Source organism: Bombus terrestris, chromosome 5 (genome assembly GCF_910591885.1).
Source record: "Bombus terrestris chromosome 5, iyBomTerr1.2, whole genome shotgun sequence".
Lineage (NCBI taxonomy): Eukaryota > Metazoa > Arthropoda > Insecta > Hymenoptera > Apidae > Bombus > Bombus terrestris.
Genome location: NC_063273.1, coordinates 5,295,072 through 5,317,330, shown reverse-complemented (window position 1 = coordinate 5,317,330; position 22,259 = coordinate 5,295,072). Strand labels below are relative to the sequence as shown.

Genomic DNA, 22,259 nt, shown 5'->3' with positions numbered 1-22,259 from the left:
TCGATGCATTAGGCCGTGTGCCGAAAATGACGCAATCAAAGTGGTGACCGCGAGAGGAGGCGACGTACGTATACGTATACGTAAAATTCGCTCCCTCTCGTGCGTGCACCAAAGGAAAGAGAAAGATGGATCGAAGTGGGGTGGAACGATCATAGTAGAAGCTGAAGAAGAGTCTCGGCGAACGGATAGAATCGTACGTACCTTCATCGTGGCTGCAGTGGTGGATCTTTCACTCTGGTGCGCACGTTAACAGATTACGACAGATAGCAACCGTACGTGCAGCAATTCGTTTGTCGACAAGAGTTCAACGAAAGGTACACGTAGCACCGACGAACGAGCGAATTTTTAACCGAAAAGAAAAACGAACTGAAAGGAAAAATGGTGTACGAGAGCGACTTCTATACAACCCGACGACCCTACTCACGGCCTCTCGTTTCGTCCTACAGCATCACGGTCAGTATATATGGGATTGTTGAAAGAGCGGGATGAAGTATGTCTTAATAATGTTTTGCTGGATGGCACTAACGTCGAATAAGAGCGTCGAGTGTAACTCGGAAACACTTTAACCGAACCACCCTTGTTCGGACTTTTTTCGATCCGGAGTCAACGTTTTGTTTCTCGGAAAATTTCTGTCAAATTTTCGAAGATATTTGTATGCGCGGCAGTTTCACGTTTGTCAACATATTATATTTGCAAAATCGATGAAATTGCGAAACATTGGCTCTTTAACGATCGAAAGATCGACACTCCTTGATTACCCGTTCGTTTGCGAAATCGATCAACGACAGGCACGATATCAACCACGATACAAATACGATCTAAACGAATCGTTATTGCTGTCGGCGGATCGAGTTCGATGCATTTCGAAGTCTCTACTTCCACACTGTATTCCGATCAATATTGTCATTCGTTGTTACCACTTTTGTCATTGTTATTACTGTTATTGTTTAACAGTTTTTTGAACCTCGAAACATGCACTCGGTGTCTCCCAGAAATCAAATAAATATTTAATACGTGTCAATTACACGATTATTGTTATTAGAACCTACACACTTGAATTAATATGCAAACTTGACAAGTATATCAGTTAAAAAGAGTTAAACGTATAACTGCACGGTAATAACTTCCAGTTTACGGAATTAATTTTACCTGCATCAAATAAGCTCTGACACGAGTTACCCGTCGATTTAAACGGACGGAAAAAAATTACTTGTTGAATGATTTGTTTTCAAGACACCCTGGTTGTGCCCGTTTTGAATCTGTTTTGTATGTATATGTTACGCCCTATAGTAACCAGGGTTTCACCGGCTATGTATCAATTGTACTTATTGTTTCATGTGCCTGTTTGTGTCAATTCTTCAAATATTAAATCAAGATGAGAGATATTTTCGATCCGAAATAGGATTTATCCACAGAGCAGACAAATAATAAAATTCGCAAAAGTCTTTGTAAACTTTTACTTGAGACTGACAATTATTACATTACAACGGTTATTTTTACTCTGAAATAAAAAAGATTGAAAACTGATATAATCGAAGTGATCCGCGAGTAGGGAAATTAGAGAAAAGCCTATTCATAGCGGTGCAGCCATTTTCCGGGACTTCGTCGCGTTAAACTTAGATGCCGTACGACCCGGCAAATTTTGGATCCGTGAACACGAAAACGTATATGGGCTGACAAATCTATCATATGACAGAAACCAACTGAACAGAGTATATATAAAAATGCAAATGAACGAATTGTACAAATGTAACTGAGTTACAAGTTTGGGCAGAATCAGTAACAGAAGGAATCATTTATCGAGAAATATTAGTGAAATCTTGTTGTAACAACGTGTTATAGTCGTAGTGACTCCTTCGGCAGTTTAGATTATTGAGCTGTTCCATTGTTGATCATGCATCCATCAATGGTACCGTTAAAAGCTGACCTAAATACTTAACTCCTCGGTAATTCTAATTATGTTCGAGAGATCTTCACCGAGGCCTCTAACTCGAGCATCTCGAACGATTTCAATGACAAAGAGGTTGACGAAACAACACGCCAACGAGGAAACATCTTTCGATGGTTGAAGATGTTATTAAAACATTTTCCGTCTTTCTCCGTTTCAGTAGAGGGGATTTGTGAGCATCGGTGTTGCGTTACTCTGCCCTAATTTAGACTCCCGACGAACCAACGACGTTGACTCCCACCACAAAAGTTAAAATTCGTCACGGAAATTCATACATGATTTCTAGTGACCATACTTGCTTCCCAGATTTTATGTCGCAGCAGTTCATGTTTCTCATTGTTTCGTGACTATTGCTCAAACTGTCCGCAATTAGAATCGGTAATATAACTTGATATCTATTTTTATCCAACGTCGTTCCAGCCTAACGAAATGGACAGAGAAAAAGAGAATCCTCTTCTTCTTGCGTTGTACTTAGATCTTAAAATAACGATTCCTCCGCATATAGGAAGAGGGGTAATTTAGACAGACCGTGTCTTTTGTGACACTTTCGTGATGATTAACAGAGAGAGAATAAAAATCATTTTTATGGAAAGTTGCACAAGCGATCGCACGAAAATATTTAAAGTGAAAGAAAATCCTGCAGCACGGATGAATGTATTTGTAGAGATGATATAAGGAGGGGTTGTGCCGTAAAAAATCTCGATCGACATCAACGATTCGGAATGTGCGGAGGCGAATATGGGGGCGCGAGATGTTGCGTTCCTTGTATACCATTCACGATGCTTTGATCTATTTTTACACAAGGATAAGAAACATATACTGTGGCAGAAAATAATATCGCGTCAAGAATCATCGCGGGGAAGAGAAAGAAGATAATATTTATACTCTCTTTATACTCCAGAGTAACTGTCATGACACACGCACGATTTTTAGACGGAAATGTCATGACTTTTACTAGTATAATATCAACGATCGATACGCATAGCATAGCGATAATACGGAAGAATGGTGTGGAAGTGAAGATATCGAAAGGAACAAAGTTTTTGATCGACGCTCGACGACGAAAGGGAAAACGATGTCGAATAAGAAAAGGAAGCGATCGAATGGGGCAGAAGTTAAACGCATCTCGAACCTGATGAAATTTACAGAAGCAGGACTACTTTCCGTGGGAAAAAGTGCCGTTTGTTCCACGACCATCCCTGGTACCAGAACCATTCACCGTTTGGGGTCGCAAGAAACAAGATCCAAAGAAAGAATTTTATCAATACGTTACCCTGAAGGACAAGGAGGGTGTTGTGCGTGGTAAAAATCCCGCGAAAGAAGACCATACTCGACAGTTGGTGGATGGTGGCGCGGTGTCAAAGGTCAGCCTGGACGCCGCGACTGAACTGGCAACCAAGGGTCACGTTTTCGAGAAAGGAGTGCTTTCTAGACAACCAGCTACTAAAAGACACATCGTTCCTCCCGCTAGTGGTCGTACCAAGATACTGATGGCACTCCAAACGCCTTCTTGGTACCGATTTTAACAACACGAGCAACGAGATGCGAGTAAATGACGTTTGATTGGAAACAAATGATATCGTTTTGTAAAAAAATAATCTAAGAATTCGACACGACTGATAGATATTTTAATATCCTGCTTGGTAGAACTTGGAATTAATTCAGTGATGGAATATTAGGACGATTAATTTTGGTCGGTTTAGACATTTTTTTACTAGTCTTTACTCTTCTTTCTTTGAATTTTATCTTGACATTTCCATAGAGCGACATATAGCTCAAATCGTAATAGCTCAAATCTTTCCCTTTTGTACAAATTTTGCACGAACCTGATACTTTCGTGTTATTTCTTTTTTAGTCTATACAGATATACATATACACAGACAAACATCTTGTTTTCCATAACCATGAACGACTATGGAAATTATGGATTGCTGCTTTATACATATACCACCGTTGCTTTACTTTTCGTTTTCTTGTTCGTTTACTTTGTATGCACATCGAACAAATAAAGTGTTTCGATTTCGAAAAGCGTGTTTACTGGATTCATTATTACTCAAGATATGTTTATCTAAACGCATTAAGTTGAAGACCTTGAGTCGAACAATACCTTGTTCTATAATATACAATAATAATCGTATCTCAGTGATATTGTTTGTAGAAAGAAGGAGGAAACCGATTAAGAATGCATTTGTGCTATAGTACTATCGTCGTCTGGGTCATGAACTTATTTCATATCGGTATTACAGATAGTTGGAAGATTAAACTTTCTATTAAGCTTAAATATCGATGCAGGTGAGCAAAGTTGAAAGGGAGTATGATCAAAAGTTTTAGGTCGAAAGCTAAAGTTGAAACGAGACACCGAGATGCACTCGTGCATATGAGCGAAGAATACGAACATAACGTAGACACTATTACATTACGTTATCCATGTGTTTCTTGGCAAAGGCTAATTTAGTTGCTCAACGTTGCACTCTAGAGTGTCCTGAATATCTCGGCAAGGAGACATTATTAATGCATACGTGTACCGCTCTACGTTTATAATTGGCCCGCACGTTGTGTGTCTACAGATAGATCGATATATGTATTATCATAAAATATCTTAGCGATCCCTTTACTTTTTTTCTTCCGCATTTTAACATACGTAGTTGTATCGTAGATTCAAACAATATAACCCAAATCTTAACGTTCTCAATCTCCAAAAAGTCCACCCAACGCTTCGTCTGAATTCTTAAAAGTAACATTGGCAACGATCAACGATTAATGGATCGTGTCTCGTTTTAAGCGTTTTAATCGATATTTCAATGATAACGATTCAACTACACGAGGCAAGATGAATCGGACGAAGTACCGGTTGTATTTTTTATTCCATTAATACTATACCGTGATACGCGATACGTCCTTTTCTCCAGTACATGTTATTCCAAAACGGAGAACAGAGCCAGCCAAAGTTCACTTTCAAACGGGTAAAATACAGGAATGGCAGAACGATTACGCAAAACGTTTGATTCGAAATTCGATCAAAATTAAAAAATCAATTACCCGCAACGAATCAAACTGCAAATATTTAAGATGCAATGGAACCCGCTCGCGAAGCTTATAATTTTTTAACTTGGGAACTTCCATGATTGCTCCAAAAAAAGAAAAAAAGAAATCGTAATGTTTGATCCATTTTTGCTGTTCGATCGCGTTGCCTCGCGACTCACGAGACACGCGATAAACACGGTATATAGAGAGAAAAGTGCGATATGCGATCAAGATGTTTTAGTAAAAAAATGAAAAAGTTCTGTTCTCCGGAAATGCCTGTTCTCCACATTGTTGACCATGTGTAACCCGAATCTGTAGACGCCTCGGCATTATGTGGTCCGTGACTATCCGGAAACCGGGGTGAGGGCTGCTCAAGAGCAGTACAGCTATGCCTACACCAACACCAGCTCATCGAGTTCCTCCTCCTCTACGGATCCGTACTCGTACAACCGCCGTCCGCAGAGGACTAGCTACACCGAAGAGAACGTCGTCAAGAGGGAGAGCGGACCGTACGGATCGTATTCGACCGAGAGGTCATCTAGGACATCGAGTGGTGGCGGTCCTGGAAGCTATCATTCCTCTTACGAGTCCCACACTTCCGGTCGTTTACCTGGCGGTACCACTTACCGCCATTTCTCCTACCGCGTGTAAATTCCCGACCGGATGGCCTTCGATATTTTCGTTTCACCGATTTTGATCAAAGAATGATTTAACATTGAATTTCAATTACATCCTCAACATCTAAGTTATATGGTGATTTTGGTGAAACGAAAGAACCGTCGACTTACGTTTTTAATTACTTACTCGAATCTATTCGAAGTTTCATCGAAGCGAATCAATTCGGACGAAGTATATAATTCGATAGGAAGACGGGGTTCAGGTTTTTTCTTTTATTTGCATTGTTTAAATACCGCCGCTATACGGTATTTATGGCAACACGTATTACATATATTATATTACTGTGAAAACGAATTTTGTAGCTGTACTTAGATGTTTCGTAGACGCGATAATTATAGAACACCGTTAAATACATTGCATTAATAGTTAAACGACAAATTGAATATTGTAACGATGGTTATGTGAATCTTTGTTTCGATTTAAATAATAAATTCAAAAGTACCGCTTTACTTATTTCGTGCAATTGATTTGATTGACTTTGTTCGATGGATCCAACGTGTAGGATTTGTTTCGTAGTTATCGATTCATTCTACTTATCAATTGTACGTGTGGGAATGTTTTTTCTTTTGCTTTCGCATAGCAAATCAACAGTTTTATATCCGTGCAAGCATAGTTTCGTTTCTTCTAGCGTGTGCAATGATAGTGTGAATTAATGAAAGAGAACGCATTAGTATCTTTGCGATCAAAATAAAATTATAAAGATAACTCGTCAGTATATCAACTATATTCGAATATAATGCGAACGTTCACTTTTGTGTATCAAATTGCTAACTGTGACTAACACCTAAACCCATCTCAATAGACACACAACGCGACAATCGGCCAAATTACTTGTTACAAATGATCGAGAATTCATTACAACTGTCGTAGCATTACTTTTTTTCCGTCAAAGGTACACTTTTCCTTGCTTTTCCTTCTTCCCGTTACGTATCGCTTTCTATCGAGAGAATACATGATCGATTCGACCGATGATCGCTATTTGATAATACGCACGTGTGTAAACAAGGAAATAAAGGAATAAATAAAGAGAAACATAAAAGAGAGTGCCGAAAAGGATACTATACTGCAAACGTTACTAACTGGCTGTTGTTCTTCTTCTTTCTATTTATTCTGCTTCCTACGTGACTCCTCGTCCCCTGCCGCTGCTGGATTGCGCCCGATATCGTCGAAAATCGATTAAATGAAACACAAAACATTCATCTTTATAAATACAACCGAAACGGAACCGCAGGACCGGCCGATTACCTTACCCATCTCCACGATTCTTCAGGTAAGTAGCATGGAATTGACGCTAATGGACAAGAAACTAGCTCGCTTGCGAAAATGTTCACAGAAAGTGTTGAATTGCAAATGCGAAATGCGGCAAGTGCGATTTCTTCTTATTTTGTTAAACGACGCTTTTCTGCTTATTTCATCCGCACTATTAAACCATCATTCGATCGTTACGTCGATCGCTAGAATTTGACCGAACTGGCTCCTCTTCGATTAACAAAACTCATCATCTATCGCTATTCATTTTCGTAAATCAAGGAAAATATAGAAACGTGCACGCGTTCATCGATTCTTCTTACAATTGGCAAGATCGCACACAGGTAAATGCTTTACTATCTCTAGTTATCATCGAAACAGCTGGAACATTGCTGCACGTCGCGATCACGGTAATCGTGATTATGTATCTAATCGATTGCCTATTGCGCTCTGCTGCTAATCGCTTGAACGAATTTATGGAAACGAATGAGGATCAGAAAAGAAAAAGGGAGAAAGGGAGAGAGAAAGAAGGCGAGAATGAGAAAGATCGTACGCTTAAATGGAGCTAATGCGAGCTTAAGAAGAGTACGCTTGTGAGAAGCTAATTGTCGCTGATGCCGCTGGGAACGTAACAATTAGTCGACGTATTAGTAAAGCAGAGTTCGTGCCTCTAGTTGAGAAGCATTCCTCGCATGCCATACGTGGCTCATAAACGGCTCGTGACTGTAATCCATCTGCCGTACCATACCGTGTACCATGGCGGCAGTCTGATACCGATAAGAGTTCATGCGCGCGTACGTCCCAGCGTCCTTGCAGCTGAGATCAACAGGATACGCAACCTGACAAGACCGTCGACCGAATCCTACACGGAAAAGTATCTTCAATCTAAGGATCACATCGTAAGTCTGCCACGTTTCTCGTGATATCTGTTCAGAGCAAAACAGCGTCATCATTCGTGGCCATTAGCATGAGCGTCATCCAGTCATCATCCATGTCATCGATCGTATTACACCGATCATTGTCGTCGTCGTGTCTCTTCACGATTTCAACTCGTCTTCGACACGCAACATCTGGCATCCCTGTTCGGCGGAATCGCGTCGTCTTTTTAATGGACATCTCGAGAAATGTAGAACTTTTACACTCCTATGATCGATACTTGACGAGTCGCACTTGACTCTGCGAGCATTGTTAATTCTTCGAACAGCCTGTACGAATTTCGTGTTTGGAGGACTACGCTCGGAGCATGCTTAACACCTGAAATTCATAGCCTCGTATCGTATCTTTGTTGCGTCTCTTCATTCCAGAATGTAGTATTTAATCCAATAGAGTCGGTCAACTGGATTAACCGAATAACGAACAAATCGTAGTAGATATATATATATATAATTCCTCTCGTAAGAGAGTGGTCCTTCGTTCGACGTATATTTTACGTGTCTCTCTTCGCAGTACTTCGACGACGAGGCGAGGGAAATACGTGCGAGAGTGGATTCTCTTCTTCGACGAGTTCACGTCTTCATTCCACGAGCCGTAGCAAGGTATTTAAGCAGCGATTCTTATGCGGTTAGAACGAAAATGAAAGCAATTCTAGAGCACGATTCTAAGCACGATTTGTTAGACGATCGAATCGCGTAGCGATCGATACTCCGAAATATATCATTTGACGGCACGATAATACGAACCGTTTAATTTTTAGCGACTTCGCGGAAGAGATAATACCAGAACGTATGGGCAGCGGGGATTACGTCCGTCGACTAATCTCTGGGAAGCACAACGCGAAGAAAGACACGATAGAGCCGATTTCCTGGTATGATGTACCCGATCGAGGTAACTTCGGTAATCTGGCTTGCGTTAAATATGTCGCCGGCAAGCCACAATCGGTCAGGAAACCCTACTTCAAGGTTGCTGATTTACGTCCTTCGGACGTCAAAAACGATGTCAATTTTCTGAGTTACTACAGCAAGAACCGCGAGGCGGCGGCTAACGCCTGTGAGTAATTTCGATATACCGACGCGACGCCACGATTATGTATACATAATGCAACAACGGTTACGAACACCATAATTGACAATCGGACACGGACGACACGTATAACGATTCGAGAAAAGAAAAACTCTCGAGTGCACTAGCTTTCCTTTGCGATCGACGTCTATATGAAACAGACGGTACAAATCAATCAATAATTTACTGAATTCGAACACGAAACATGTAGAAACAATAGGAATACGTAGTAGTACGTTATAGCGGGAAAGTTTAATGCGCGAATGACACTAATTATCTCTCTCGAAATATAACGTGCAATTATAAATGCAAAGCGATTTCTTGCTATCCGATGTCGATAAAGAAGAAAAAGAATTAGAATGTCATTTGGCATTAATCTCCCTCGCACTCTGTTATCACATATATCTTAAAGAACATTTTGGAAAATAAAAGCGGCCATATGACGCCGTTGTGTGTACGTTTTTTTGGTTTTTTCTTTCCCGCTCGGTTTTCTACTTTTTCTTCACATTTTTGGATGGATTGCCATTGATCCGCTCTATCTGACAATTTTTGCTGTGCTGTGTTATTCTTATATTTTAGCATATTTTTCCTCGTTCGTTACGTAGTTTCCTCTTTATCTTTTTTTTTTCCTCGTATTTTGTTCGTGGCTGTATATTTCTGTTATAGTATATAGTATATATATATATATATGTATATTGTGTCTAATGAAACATGTATGTAGCGACGAAGGTGTGAGACAGAACATTGTTTTTTCCTCGTCTATGCTGCATCAAACGGTTCCGTACGTTTTTCTTTTCTTACTTTGTTCATCTTCATCATCATCGCGTACATTAACGGAATAAACGGCAATCACGACGATACGCGGCTTGAAACTGGAAACCGAAAAGAAAGCAAGATTTTGCACGAAGACAAACTTCAGTATCAGGCAGAATCGGATGACTGGGACACGTACACGCGGGTAAAAATGGCAGAGAAGAACCAGTTCGGCTTTTTTCAACGTTTCAGGCAAAGGATGGAGGGATCGAGTTCCAGAGCTATACGAAGATCCAACAAAAAACAAAAAGAAGGAGGAGGAAGTGAAAGAAAACGAGACACCCGCAGAGGAGTGACTACGCTCGCGTTAAATATCGTTTCACTTTTTAAATCTACGAAACTACCGCCTTTTAATTTGGGAACGCACGTTCCCGCTTCTATACAAAGATGACTCGCGCAACATGTTCTTTATTCTAAGATCGATCGCGTGTGAAAATCTTTACCGAAAGTATTTCTGCCCGAGGTAAAAACCCGAGACTGATAGTCGAGTATTTCATTAAAAGTTAGACACGTCTATGTTGACTTAATTCGATTTCTATGAATGATAGTAATTTCGTAATAGCAGTTACGAGTAATCGTTCTGTTCGAGCAAAATTTCATTTCTTTGAGAAATTTCTACACACGATTCGAGTAATCTGTAATTATATTGGATGTTAATACGATGTTCATTATTTCGTTTCTCGTTGAATCTGTTCGACCTTGCCAGAAAATGTCCAAATAAATTAAGCATAATCGATGATTAAAACAGCACCGTGAATTGTTCCCCTTGCACAAAAATCGGGAAATTAGAAGAAGTGGCTTAGCAGTGAATGCATTGCTTCGAGGTAAGATTCCTTACGTGCTTTACCTACATTTCTAATAATTAGGCCGGCTGACATTTTGTTTCTGAAGTGAAGTTGAGTGGTTTTCGGTTGTTGAAAAGAAACATTAATTTTAATAGTAACAGTAACGACACTGTAACGACAAGAGCGATATCACAGTATCGTACAATCTTGCATCAAAAGGGACGAAAGAGTCTCGCACGAGTTCGTTTCGTGCTAAGAGCGCTATCTAAATATAATCCTAATGAAAATGTAATTTGTAACACAAACGAACGTGAAATTCCCATCGGAGAAGCAAATGCTACTCAAGTTGAAACATGTTAAGTATAAACCGTGTGTTTTTATTCATTGACCATCGTATTACGATCATCGTTACCACGTATGTATGTATAATCGGAGACAAACGCAAAACCGAGATAAAACGAGGACAACAATCCGATTCATCGTTTCTGCAAATCGTATTACGTCGTAATATTTCGTCGTAAGAGGAAATATCATAAATCGCAGAAATAATTTCATCGCCGATATTCTCGAACTCAAAGTTTTTTAATATTCTAATTCATTGGTCGCACACCATCGTATGTGTAAATATTAATTTGCTTTATCTTTGTAAAGCATCCTATCCGTGTCGATAGGATATGGTGAATTAACAAATACGTTTTGTATCGTAACACACTTCCCAAATATTGCCCTGGCTAACGTTTTAATCGCAGCTTTACTCCGCGTTTTCACTCGTGTTTATTTCAGATACAGAAATATAGCCTCGCAGGAATCTTGATCGTTAACTGAATATTTACGTTTCGTATTATTCTATAGCGCCAGATGTGCCGATGACGGAAAGAGAATTACGGAAGGGTCAGTAATATTTATCACTAACTTTCGTCGATAAATGCAACCTGTACATGTTATTTCGTTGTCCTTGTTCACGTAGTTTGACAAATTTTAGCGCGAGCGTTGCAACCTGATATGGATGAATCAACGCTGAGGAAAGGTACGATTCTTCTTGAAATTCCAAGTGTTCATGTTCCATAAAAACATGACATCGTGATCGTTCCATGTGTCTTGTAGAAATTAAAACAGATAAAGAAACGGAATCAAAGCCAGAAAAGAAACGTGGATTTAAGCGAGGAAAAGCGGAAACGAAGGGAACAGAGGACGAAGCAACCAAAGCTTCGACGTTACAATCTGTAAAGGAGCCAGAACCGGTAAACGAAATCCAATCTAAACCGGAAACTATAAAAGAGGCTGAATTTGCGTCAGAAATTGCAAAACAACCTGAACCCTTGCAAGAATCCGAACTCAGCAAACAACCTGAACCTGCAAAAGCACCTAAATCCGCGAAAAAAGTCAAACCTATGAAAGAGCCGGAGCCTGTGAAAGAAGCGAAACCTGCGAAGGAACCTGAACCTGCGAAGGATCCGGAACCTACGAAGGAACTGGAACCTGCCAAGGAACCGGAGCCTTTGAAGGAACCAGAGCCTGTGACGGAAACGGAGTCTGTGGAGGAGCCGGAACCTGTGAAGGAAGTGGAACTTGCGAAAGAAGTAGAACTTGCGGAGCAAGCAGAACCCGTGAAACAATCAGAACCGGAATTGGAAGCTATAAAAGAGCCCGTGAAAGAATCCGAATCCACGAAGGAAGTGGAATCTGTGAAGGAACCTGAGCCACTTGGAGAACCTGCGAAATCGTTAGAACCGGAATTAAACTCGGAAAATCCAGCGGAATCTATACAAGCGGTTACGGAAGCCCTGCAAGAATCAGAATCAGAAGCAGTTCAAGGGCCGCAACCGATATCCGAGCTAGAAACCAATCAAGAATCTATACCGAAAGCAAGTTCAGAACCTCAAACTACAGAAGGTGTAAGTGAGTCGGACGAAACAGACGAAAAGAAGGCGACAAACAAAGTTGGTATGTTGATCCGAAAAAGAAGTTGCCTAAGAATTGATTAAAAAAATTGTAGGTAGACATACCGAGTCAGCTGGCGAGTATAAAATGTAACCAGATGATTATGATTATTATTATAGTGTACAATTATTCCCAAATCTATTTTATGTTGCATGATATTCGTTTTGTATCGTATATAATTCCTTTGTTCGGTCTTTGAAAACGTACCGTAATGTATTGTGCGCGAGACGTTGCACAAATAAAAGTTGGTCGATTTAAAATTAGAATTTTTAAGGAAGGAAAATTTTGATCGACCAGATAATAAGAAGATTTTAATTTCAGTGAAACACGACAAGGAAGAGGCGGTTAAAAGAATAGAGGAATACCTTGTTAAAGCTGTTGAGGAGGCAAGGTGCGTAGTTTTTAGTAAAATTGGCACGTATTGGTAGTTACGATATTATGTAAGAAGCGTGACTGTTGGCGAAACGATTAACATCATAACATTGAACTCGGCCAGGTAACCTGGTAATCGATTTGCAATCGACATACTAGCCAAAATTTCAATCTCTGTCGAAGTGAAATCGTAATTGAGCTAGCGGGACACGGGTATCTAATAATGAAGCTATAATCGAGCACTGAAAATATTTCATGCGATCCTTCGATGATTTGTTATAGGACTGAGGAAGAGAAGAAACAGGCTGCCGAGGAAGAAATAGCAAAACTCGAAGCGGATGAGGTGAAAGCATGGGAAGCATTGCAGGTAGCGCAGGAACGTTTGGCGCATCTTGACGAAATTGTCGAACAAGAGAAAGCCGAAGCTGAAAGAAAAGCCGAGGAGGCGAAAATCGAGGCTAATCGATTGGAAACTGAAAGAATACTTGAGGAAGAAAGGTATAATTTATGCATTAGAAAAATATATGTGTTTTTGAATTGTGAGTCACGTACGATGTAATTGATGCATAATTTCGTATATTAGGAAAATAACAGAAGCTAGAACAGCGGCTATGTTGAAGGAACAGGAGCGAATGATCATAGAGGAAGAACTCGAGAAGGCTCGTGACCAAGAGGAAACAGAGATAAAGTTGGCGAATGTTACGTTCGACGATCCAGATGAAGTGAAAGACATCGAACATTTTCACGACGATGTGATAACCAGCGATATCACTGATCAAGAAAGGGAAGAAAGGCTCTGTGATCCAGTTACAGATGACGATACGAGGGTAAATACCAATTTTCAATAACTAACAATGTCTCGACAGCTCATGAATAATAATTAACCCGCAACTACTCGCAGCTTCCTCGCAACTAGTGACAACTCAGTCGTAACTACAACTACTGATTACTGATTAGTGATTACTGATTAGTGATTACTGACCACTCTCTCCACTAAGATGTTCTTTTTATACCAGAGTTTTTGGTATTACTAGAACGTACACGTGCTTTACAGCCGTTGATCCAAGATGGTCAAGTACATCTTTTTTAATTTCCCAATGTCCTAAAGATCTACGGGATTATGGCCTATCGGAATTATCCCTCCCTCCCGGCCTGTCAGCACTTTTATTGCTTTCTGCCTGTTTCAACGGTTTTTCCTCGATACTACATATAATATTAATATTATATCTTATTTTTGCTATTCTCTACGAAGGTCGATGATGATGTGCAAGAAGAAGAACGTTTTGAGATGGCACAAGATCCTTTCGTCGAGGAACCAGAAGGAGCGGAAAGCAAACCTGTAACCAGCGGGAATGCCATCGAAGAATCGCCAAACATCGAAGAAGTAACGTCTGGTGGAGAAGAGAGTTTCGAATGGGCTGAAGAAGATGCTTAAAAACTTCTCAGAAATTACATCTCCTCCTTACAAACATTAGGTACATGCTATCATTGTCGCGTTCCGAGTATTACCATTGCATCTCATTAAATCGCGTATAAGAATAGGATGAACATTTGTCAATTTCGGGTATCGTCAAACGTCGTTCAATTTAAATCGTTTTAAGTCTTTTTTTCTCCTTTATCAGCTTCAAACTATCTGCATCTATTGTTAATGCGTACGTATGGTTTATTGCCGTCGAGACAGAACCACCGCATCGAGAATGAATGTCGATTTTTGTTGGTTTGTCTATAGCAACGACTTTATGGTTAAATATCATATGAAAATGACCCTCTCAATGAACTTTACATTATTATATTTATTTAACATTACGTCCATCATCAAACGATTTTGTATTATATTCTTACACGTAAATCTAATTGTATAGATCGCAAATACAGATATGCAAATAGAGCGGCAGAGATACGAGAAAGAAAAAGGAAAAGCAGAGGAACGAGGTAACGAAAAAGAAAAGGAAAAAGGAAATGATTATTTATTTTCCAGGCGAAGAAATTGCTTAGTGAATGTTCCAATTATATAGAGTATAGAGACTATTGTATAATATCGTCGTATTTATTTCCTGTAATTTATCTTCCTGTATACGCTTATTCTAACATTTCACTTAATCGATATCAGAGAATGCTTTCCTAGGTCTTACGTAACGTATAAATAATGTATACTACAATTGCGAATGAAAACGAGTATGTAAGAAATTATTAATTTCATATCGGTTATGCTGGAAATGGAAAGTCGACAGAATTTTATAATAACTATGCAAAATTAAATAATTAAATAATTATGCAAAATATTACCGCAATGTTTCGAATGGTAGTCTTTTTAGCGTGTTTTTTTTTTTTTACGGAGAAAACGAAAAATATGTGGCGAACAACATATCTATATCTATCAATTGTCATGATGTTCCTACACTTTATTCACACAGTGCTTTTCGTATTTCTAACACGCTCTGTGTATTCACATAATATTTATTTCGATTACACCTCTATAGCAATAAAAATTAACAAATGAGTATTTGACAAGGATATATTATTATCACCTTCACATTTCCCTTTATTCACATCTGTCCATTTCTAGGTACATCTATCATCTATGACTGTGGAAACTTCAAAACTGTCCTTTTTTGTAACTTCAAGTCCTACGTCGAATATGAACATTGGCAAAGTTATTTTTACGGTAAATCCTGATTGTGTAAAATAGAGGAAATGAAAGCATGGAAGAACGATACAGTCTCTAAATATTATGAAACGAGTACGAAAGCAAAGTATGCGAATTAGGATAATTCGTTAAACCGTTTTATATCTGTTTTATACTTGGAATAGAATAGGGAGGGACCAGTGGATGAATGTATAATAGAAATATATTTAAGTAAGTATAAGTACAATGTACGCTAGTACAAGTCCAAGTCCGCACCCTCGCAGCGTTACTTTATAATAAAGCTCCGAAGCCAGAACCTTTTCTTTTGTAACTCCAAGTCCTATACTAAATGCCAACGTTTATAGTACTAGTTTGCGCCTCCCTATCCTTATCTTTACCTAAACTTCATCTCCAATATTATTATTCATTTAATAGGTGTTAAAAAAATAAATGCCACAATTATAAGGTTGCTTTCATAGGAAGAACAATCGCGTATATCTCGACCTTCGTTAATATTATGATAGCGGATCATAATTTCTTCAGAATTAACGCTAGCCAGAGAGCGGAACGCAAGATACGATAACCGAACGTTATCATATTTATATGCGACTCTAGAATCACGTCAAAACGTCAAACATCAAGGAAAAATGGTATTTAATTAAAAGAAAAAATATTCATAGCGTTCTAACTAAGATACAAATGATGAATGACGTTGAATTAAATGCCATACGATTAATTGTATCGATTGGTTGATTTTCAAAACGAAAAACCGTAAGCGACAAGGCAAAATCGTTTGTACAAGGCAGGAGGGTCGTAATCAGGAAACCGATGATCGTCCTAAACGTCCGTCGACGGTACGTTGGCCTACCGGTACTATCATAATTTTCAGAAATGAGCGCCGAGATTAGAGAGAATTGACGTCATCGTCGCGACAATAAAAAGAGGGATTCGCGTCCGTCCGTTCGCAAAGAACGATGTGTATACATATCACTGAATCGTCGTCGGCAATGAATCGTCGAGAAAGCGGGATGCAACGTAAGCACAAATATGCATGTATGGATATATATATATATATACATATACATAAATTCGCAGTTACACATTGAAAACGTTGCGGTTGAACGCATTATTTTTCAATTAAGGGACGTCAATGGCAAACGTCAAGATCTTTTAATAAATTTTCTCGGAATATTGGATATCTTGATTTTCCCTTACTCGTTCAAATATTTAGGAATTTCGATCGTTTCACCACTAAATATGTACATCTTTGTTCTTCTTCCTCCATCACGCAAACGTCAATCGTAATAAACATTCAAGGGATATTTATGGAAGTCTTTATAAACAGCGCATTTACGTCGTCTCGCATGATAAATGATATATGCAGCACTAATATTTCTAAAGCGAGTTATATCCGTAAAACTGAAAGATTTTAAACAGCCATCTTCGTAGTATCACCCCGTTCTGTGTGTACGACATTGACAATGAATTGTGTGAGTAGTGCGGCGCGAACGTAAGCACAAACGGGACCTTAGAAAAGTCGATTCACCGATGGAACCGTGCTCTCTTGTGAAATATACGAGTACAACGGCTCCTTCTCTTCCACCATTCAACAATCTCCGAATTTCACGAAACGGAAAATCGGCAAAAAAAAAAGAAAAGTAAAAGATGGAAAAAATGGTGAAAAAAGTAAGGAACAACACGTATCGATTATTGTATGGATGGTTCATCGCGATTATGAAACAATGCGAAAGATTAGAAGGCCTGTGGTTCTGGTACCGATATGTAACGCCATAGTTTAAATTGAAAAATAAATTGAACCAACCAATTGGTTTGACGTAAAATAACTACAACTATAACTCGTATAACTAGCGACGAGTGAGATCGTCATTGCTGTCGTCATGATGAATCGATGACAGAGGTACTGCTTTACGCCGACTCGATAATAGCACGATATATGTAAAACTCTACTCTATTCTAAGCGCGCGCGACGCTTCGTTTCCTAATAAATGAAATAAAAAAGACCGCGAGAGATCAACTGATAATGGGAAAGGGACGCAATATCGTGATAGTATTGTTTGTTGCTTTCACCTTTCGTACGAAACGAAAGGGGAAAATGTGGAATTCATAGCGCGAAGGAAACTTAGTTGCCCAATGTACAGGACTGACGTCAGTACAGAGTTGTTGGCGCCACTGTCCTATGACGTCATTAGGGGTGTACTTGGGGTGGCACGCGGGGGTGGTCGGGCTTCAGAGGCGTAGAATTCAGAAAACAGCGATAAGAATTTTCCCGATAATCCCGAATATCGAAATAGAATGCTTAGTTCATACTGATTAAAAAAATGTTATCCACATCCTAATGGTTATTCGTTAGTATTTTTCGCTCTCCTAGTCTAAGCATATTTAACAAATAAAAGAGACGCATATCTGTATCTGTACCCGAATCCCATTGCGATTGTATTCTTATTTTGTATCTATCGAAATTTTATTTAGAACGAACGAGGGGCCGTTTAACTCGATCATCAATCGATAAAATAACGTTCAGTTTAAACTCCGATGTCCTATTCTTTTTCCTTTTTGGCAGCGTGAACCAAGTTGGTCGATCGAATAAGAAACTACATACGTACGAGCAACTATCTACTTTTAACCATTTTATTTCGCAACGTCGTAAATCGATTGATCTTCGTGCCACGAATCAGAGTTATGAGATAGTTATTAGCAAACGCTTGAAAAGGTGTAAATTTATTGTTACGCCACTGGGTTAGGCTGTCAAACACGTGCCACATTCAACCCTCCAGGTCTCCGCCATTTTGGTGTTGAAGTTGGGTCTCTCATCCTCTCTCGTTCATGTAATCTCACTTCGTACTACTCCAACCTTCCTCTTACAAGTCTACGTTATTTTACCGATTCTTTAACGCGAAATCAGTGGCGTAAGCACCGAGTCACATAAAGGCAAATCGTAAAAGTGAAAGGTAAACAATAAACAAATGACATAAGCTATACTCTACCGTAATCAACAGCGATAAATTTTTTTATTTCATGTTTTATTGTGTCTTCCGAAAGGATATTTTTACGGGTACTCGTTCGATCAACGAGAGCCGCGTATTCGTAACTTCTCGTAAATCTGGCGAAACATAAGGAAAAAAAGAATCGGAGTGTTTTTAGCTGTTCTTTCGTAGCTCGTTAAACGAAGTGGGCGATTTACGAAATTTACAATTTCTCTGAGAGCAAGGCCAAAACAACGAGTGCCATTGAATTCTCACACCAGCGCTTAAAATCGAAAGATTTAAAAGGCTCTCGCGTAAGAAAGCCTGAATCAAAGTAGAGAAGACGTAAATTTGAGATAACTTTATCACTTTCTTCTATATCTTCTGCCCCCCCTTACCTTATTACAACGAAGTAGTTCCGATTATTTGGTTACATCGAGTTATCGTCGATAAACTCGATTACGCTTAAGATCAGTTTAATATTAGGAAATGAATACTCTATACAATACTACATACGTTTACGTCAGTATGCAAGCCTCACGTGATTATTTAAACCTATTTATAGTACGTGATACGGTCAAATAGGAGTAAACTGGTAAAATTCCGCCAATCACGAGCAGGAACTTTCCATCAAATCGATGATAGCGTAGTTTTTTAAAAAGTCCATCTGTTTATTAGATACGCTAGGAGGATGAGAAAGGCTTTTAGGAATGTGAACGTGTCGTAGGTGAAAAATAAATGTTTTCTCGAACGCTGCGGGAACCGAGTGAAATTTCCTGCTTTAAAATACATACAGACACATAGTTCATAGAGTGTTGCGCGAAGCAAACGATACAATTGGGCAAATGAAAGTAGGTGACTGCGAACAATAAGCCACGATGAACCAAGAATAAGATTCTCTATTCACTGTGACGCATTGCAGTGAATCACAATTGAGACACGTCACTCATCGTTGAATTTACAAACTGTGAACCGACCTCGTGTTCCACCGTGTCAAACTCTTCCTCTCTAATACGATTTGATCTGTGAATTATACCGAAATCGATTTAGATCCGCTTGAAAATATCTTGATTCTCGTCTCGCAATCCTGTATGTACATAGAATCGATAATTTCTTTCTAGAAGCAAATCTACAAAGTAGCCCTCTGTTAAAGCTATTAAGAACAAAATATTTACAGAGGTGTTAAGACTTGTGAAAAAACATGATTTCTCCTACTTTGCATAATTTTCTCTACTTTGTTTACGTCATGTTATGTCAGTCTGCGTGAAGTTGAAACAAAACGCGATCTATGTTTGTAAACTTAAAACGATACGCATAAAACGTCTATCAGCTTTGGAATAGGAGAACTCGTACATAGACGGAAAATAAAATAAGGAGAAGAATCTATATGTTCAAATTATACGTTCGATGTGCAAGAGAAAGGGAGGACGAATCAGGGGTATATGCAATCGATAATATCCACGGACAAAAATACTCTTCAGCAGCTTATAGACTTTCAGCGTACGTCGCGGCATGACCGGACGTTCCAATCTGCCGGAAAAGATTTTCATATATAACTTATTCTTGTTGAAAAATATTTATGATGTAAGCTTAATCGTGATCTACGCATCGAAATATTTAGACGATCTTGAATCATTGGCGCCTCGATAAACGCTGTAAATACTTTCCTTGCATTCGTTTTCTCCGATGACCGAAATAAAAAGAAAACACAAGCATTCCACTTGCGTTACGGCTCAAGGTACATAACTATAACATAGTTGCGATTTTTGGTAAAACTTGCCCAGGAAGTATTTAATTCGAGAGAAAACGAATTTCAGTGATTAGAATAGACGAACGCATGGAATTCCGGATGAAAAAATTTGAATTTATCAACTTGAATCAGTATGCATGGAATCTCGACGCCCTCGCAATTTTTGCTAAGAGAAACAAACTGTTCGTTTTTTCTTCTTCTTTCCTACCGAAGAGGAACATTTAACCTCGATATCAAATGTCTGATGCGTTAACTCAGGTTCTGAATCCAAGGTCTGGTAGCCAAGGTCTTAATCCCCTTTCGTTTGTCTAATACGCCAGAGCTTTTTTATTGTAGAAATTCAAAATTTTCCTTCTAAATAAATCGATAGATGCGCGTCTCTACGATGTTTGCGATTGATCTTTACACAGAAACAAATGTGTTTTCTATAAAACAATTCGGCAAGGTATTAACACTAACCTTGACGGAAAATGACGTTGACATGCTTCAAAATAAAGTCTTTTCGTTATCAGATTATTCGGACTTTTCTTGCACGTAATTAAATCATAAAGCAAAAACGGAATATGTAAATATATTCCACGGTAGGTATATATTCAACGATGGTCAAAATGATTATCTTCCTTTAATAGCAAAATATCACTGAGAACAAAATTATCGAAGACTTAACGCATATGTCTCTTGCATCATTAACAATGACTTTCGCAGCGATCAAAGATTACGATCTATGCAAAAACGGGACAGCTCGATAAGATACAGTATCAGTATTGACGCACATACTTATCTCAGAGACAGTTCATTTTCATCTTTATCGAATACCTTACAATTTCTTCTCGTTTCGTTCCTGATTTGACACACACATACAAGTATGTTCGACGATTGCTATCGCTGACGCACTTGCGTTTAATAACTTCTCACGATTTCACAGCGTGTTTTAAGTACAGTTTGGGTAGTCACCGCGTTATTTATTTTCTACCTCGTCACGTAATTAACTCTTTTATCGATTAATTCGCTATGCTTGGATCAATTTTTTTGGGGGCTCACGTTATTTCCATTAGAAAGTTAATACGTCTTTGATAATCTGTTGTGCGATACGTCACATACATTTCTTGTAGAAATCTCCACATTTCCAGGGCAATTCGCGTCTCTCATTGAAACTATAAGCTTTTCTCAAGCTAGAGGAAAATGTTGACTGATTAGCTAACTTTAACAAGCCAAAATAGGGAGTCAATCGTCCAGCAAATGTCCTGAAAGAAACCTAGACAAAGAAATAGAAAAGGAGGGTGCGGGAGAAGAAAGCAAAGAACGGGGAGATAAGCGTGGAAGGACGCAGACAACGAGTAAGCTGTTTCGCTCTACGTAGCAATGGTTAACCACCGCGCTCTCTGCGCGGTATGGCATACCGCGACAAAATTAGCGACCAACCGAAATAATTTACCACTGGACTCCTCGAAGAGTTGTATGGTCTTCGTCTCGTGGTGACCCTGAAATCCGACATAGATCGCTCGCGTTCCTGGCGCATCCGCGCTCATTATCACCCAGATACTTCTCACGGGCATCCAATCAAAGATTCCCTTTCGTTCGGAATACATTGTACGTGATATTAATGGACGATCCATTTACAGCATCGACTAGCACGTAGCATCACGTGCATCGACTAACAACGGGACACCCGGATTATAACCGAGAACTAGCGATTTAAGAGTTTGTTATTCACTTCATAGAAACATCGACTATTGAACTTTTGTACGAGCAAAAATTGCTTTTATTAACAAATAGATGAATCAATTTCAAAGAGAACCCTAAAATGCTCGTGAAATATTCATTTCCTTATATAAATATATATATCCTCTAGACGTCTGATTCAATGAGATTTCCGTGAATTCAGCTATCTTCCTGTTTTTTGGTTTTACGTGCAACATACAATTTTATTACGCAGAAGATATAAATCGAAATTCAGAGAGAAGTATGAACGTCATTACGAATGATTCATCTGTTAGTTAAATAAGCTGTCAATATCCGCTTCTAAGAAACATCGATTGGAATATAGTCAGTTACCTTTCTTTTGTCGCCAGTTTGTCACTTTAAAAAGATT

The 22,259-nt window shown here is 39.0% G+C and overlaps 1 protein-coding gene across 3 annotated transcripts; it reads left to right on the top strand.

The window, feature by feature from the left end:
• Nucleotides 1-131: 131 nt before the first annotated feature.
• LOC100642449 (titin) lies at nucleotides 132-15,310 on the top strand. Of its 3 annotated transcripts, XM_003395609.4 has the most exons (12): nucleotides 132-453; nucleotides 6,882-6,920; nucleotides 7,573-7,797; nucleotides 8,345-8,433; nucleotides 8,592-8,884; nucleotides 11,347-11,385; nucleotides 11,477-11,521; nucleotides 11,599-12,438; nucleotides 12,757-12,826; nucleotides 13,090-13,305; nucleotides 13,391-13,634; nucleotides 14,060-15,310. In XM_003395609.4, the coding sequence occupies exons 1-12, from the start codon at nucleotides 379-381 to the stop codon at nucleotides 14,240-14,242; spliced, it is 2,358 nt and encodes a 785-aa protein (XP_003395657.2). In that variant the 5' UTR covers nucleotides 132-378; the 3' UTR covers nucleotides 14,243-15,310. The 3 variants fall into 3 exon arrangements, with proteins under 3 accessions (XP_003395657.2, XP_012164144.2, XP_020718754.2); XM_012308754.3 differs by lacking the exon at nucleotides 7,573-7,797; XM_020863095.2 differs by lacking the exons at nucleotides 6,882-6,920; nucleotides 7,573-7,797.
• Nucleotides 15,311-22,259: the final 6,949 nt, after the last annotated feature.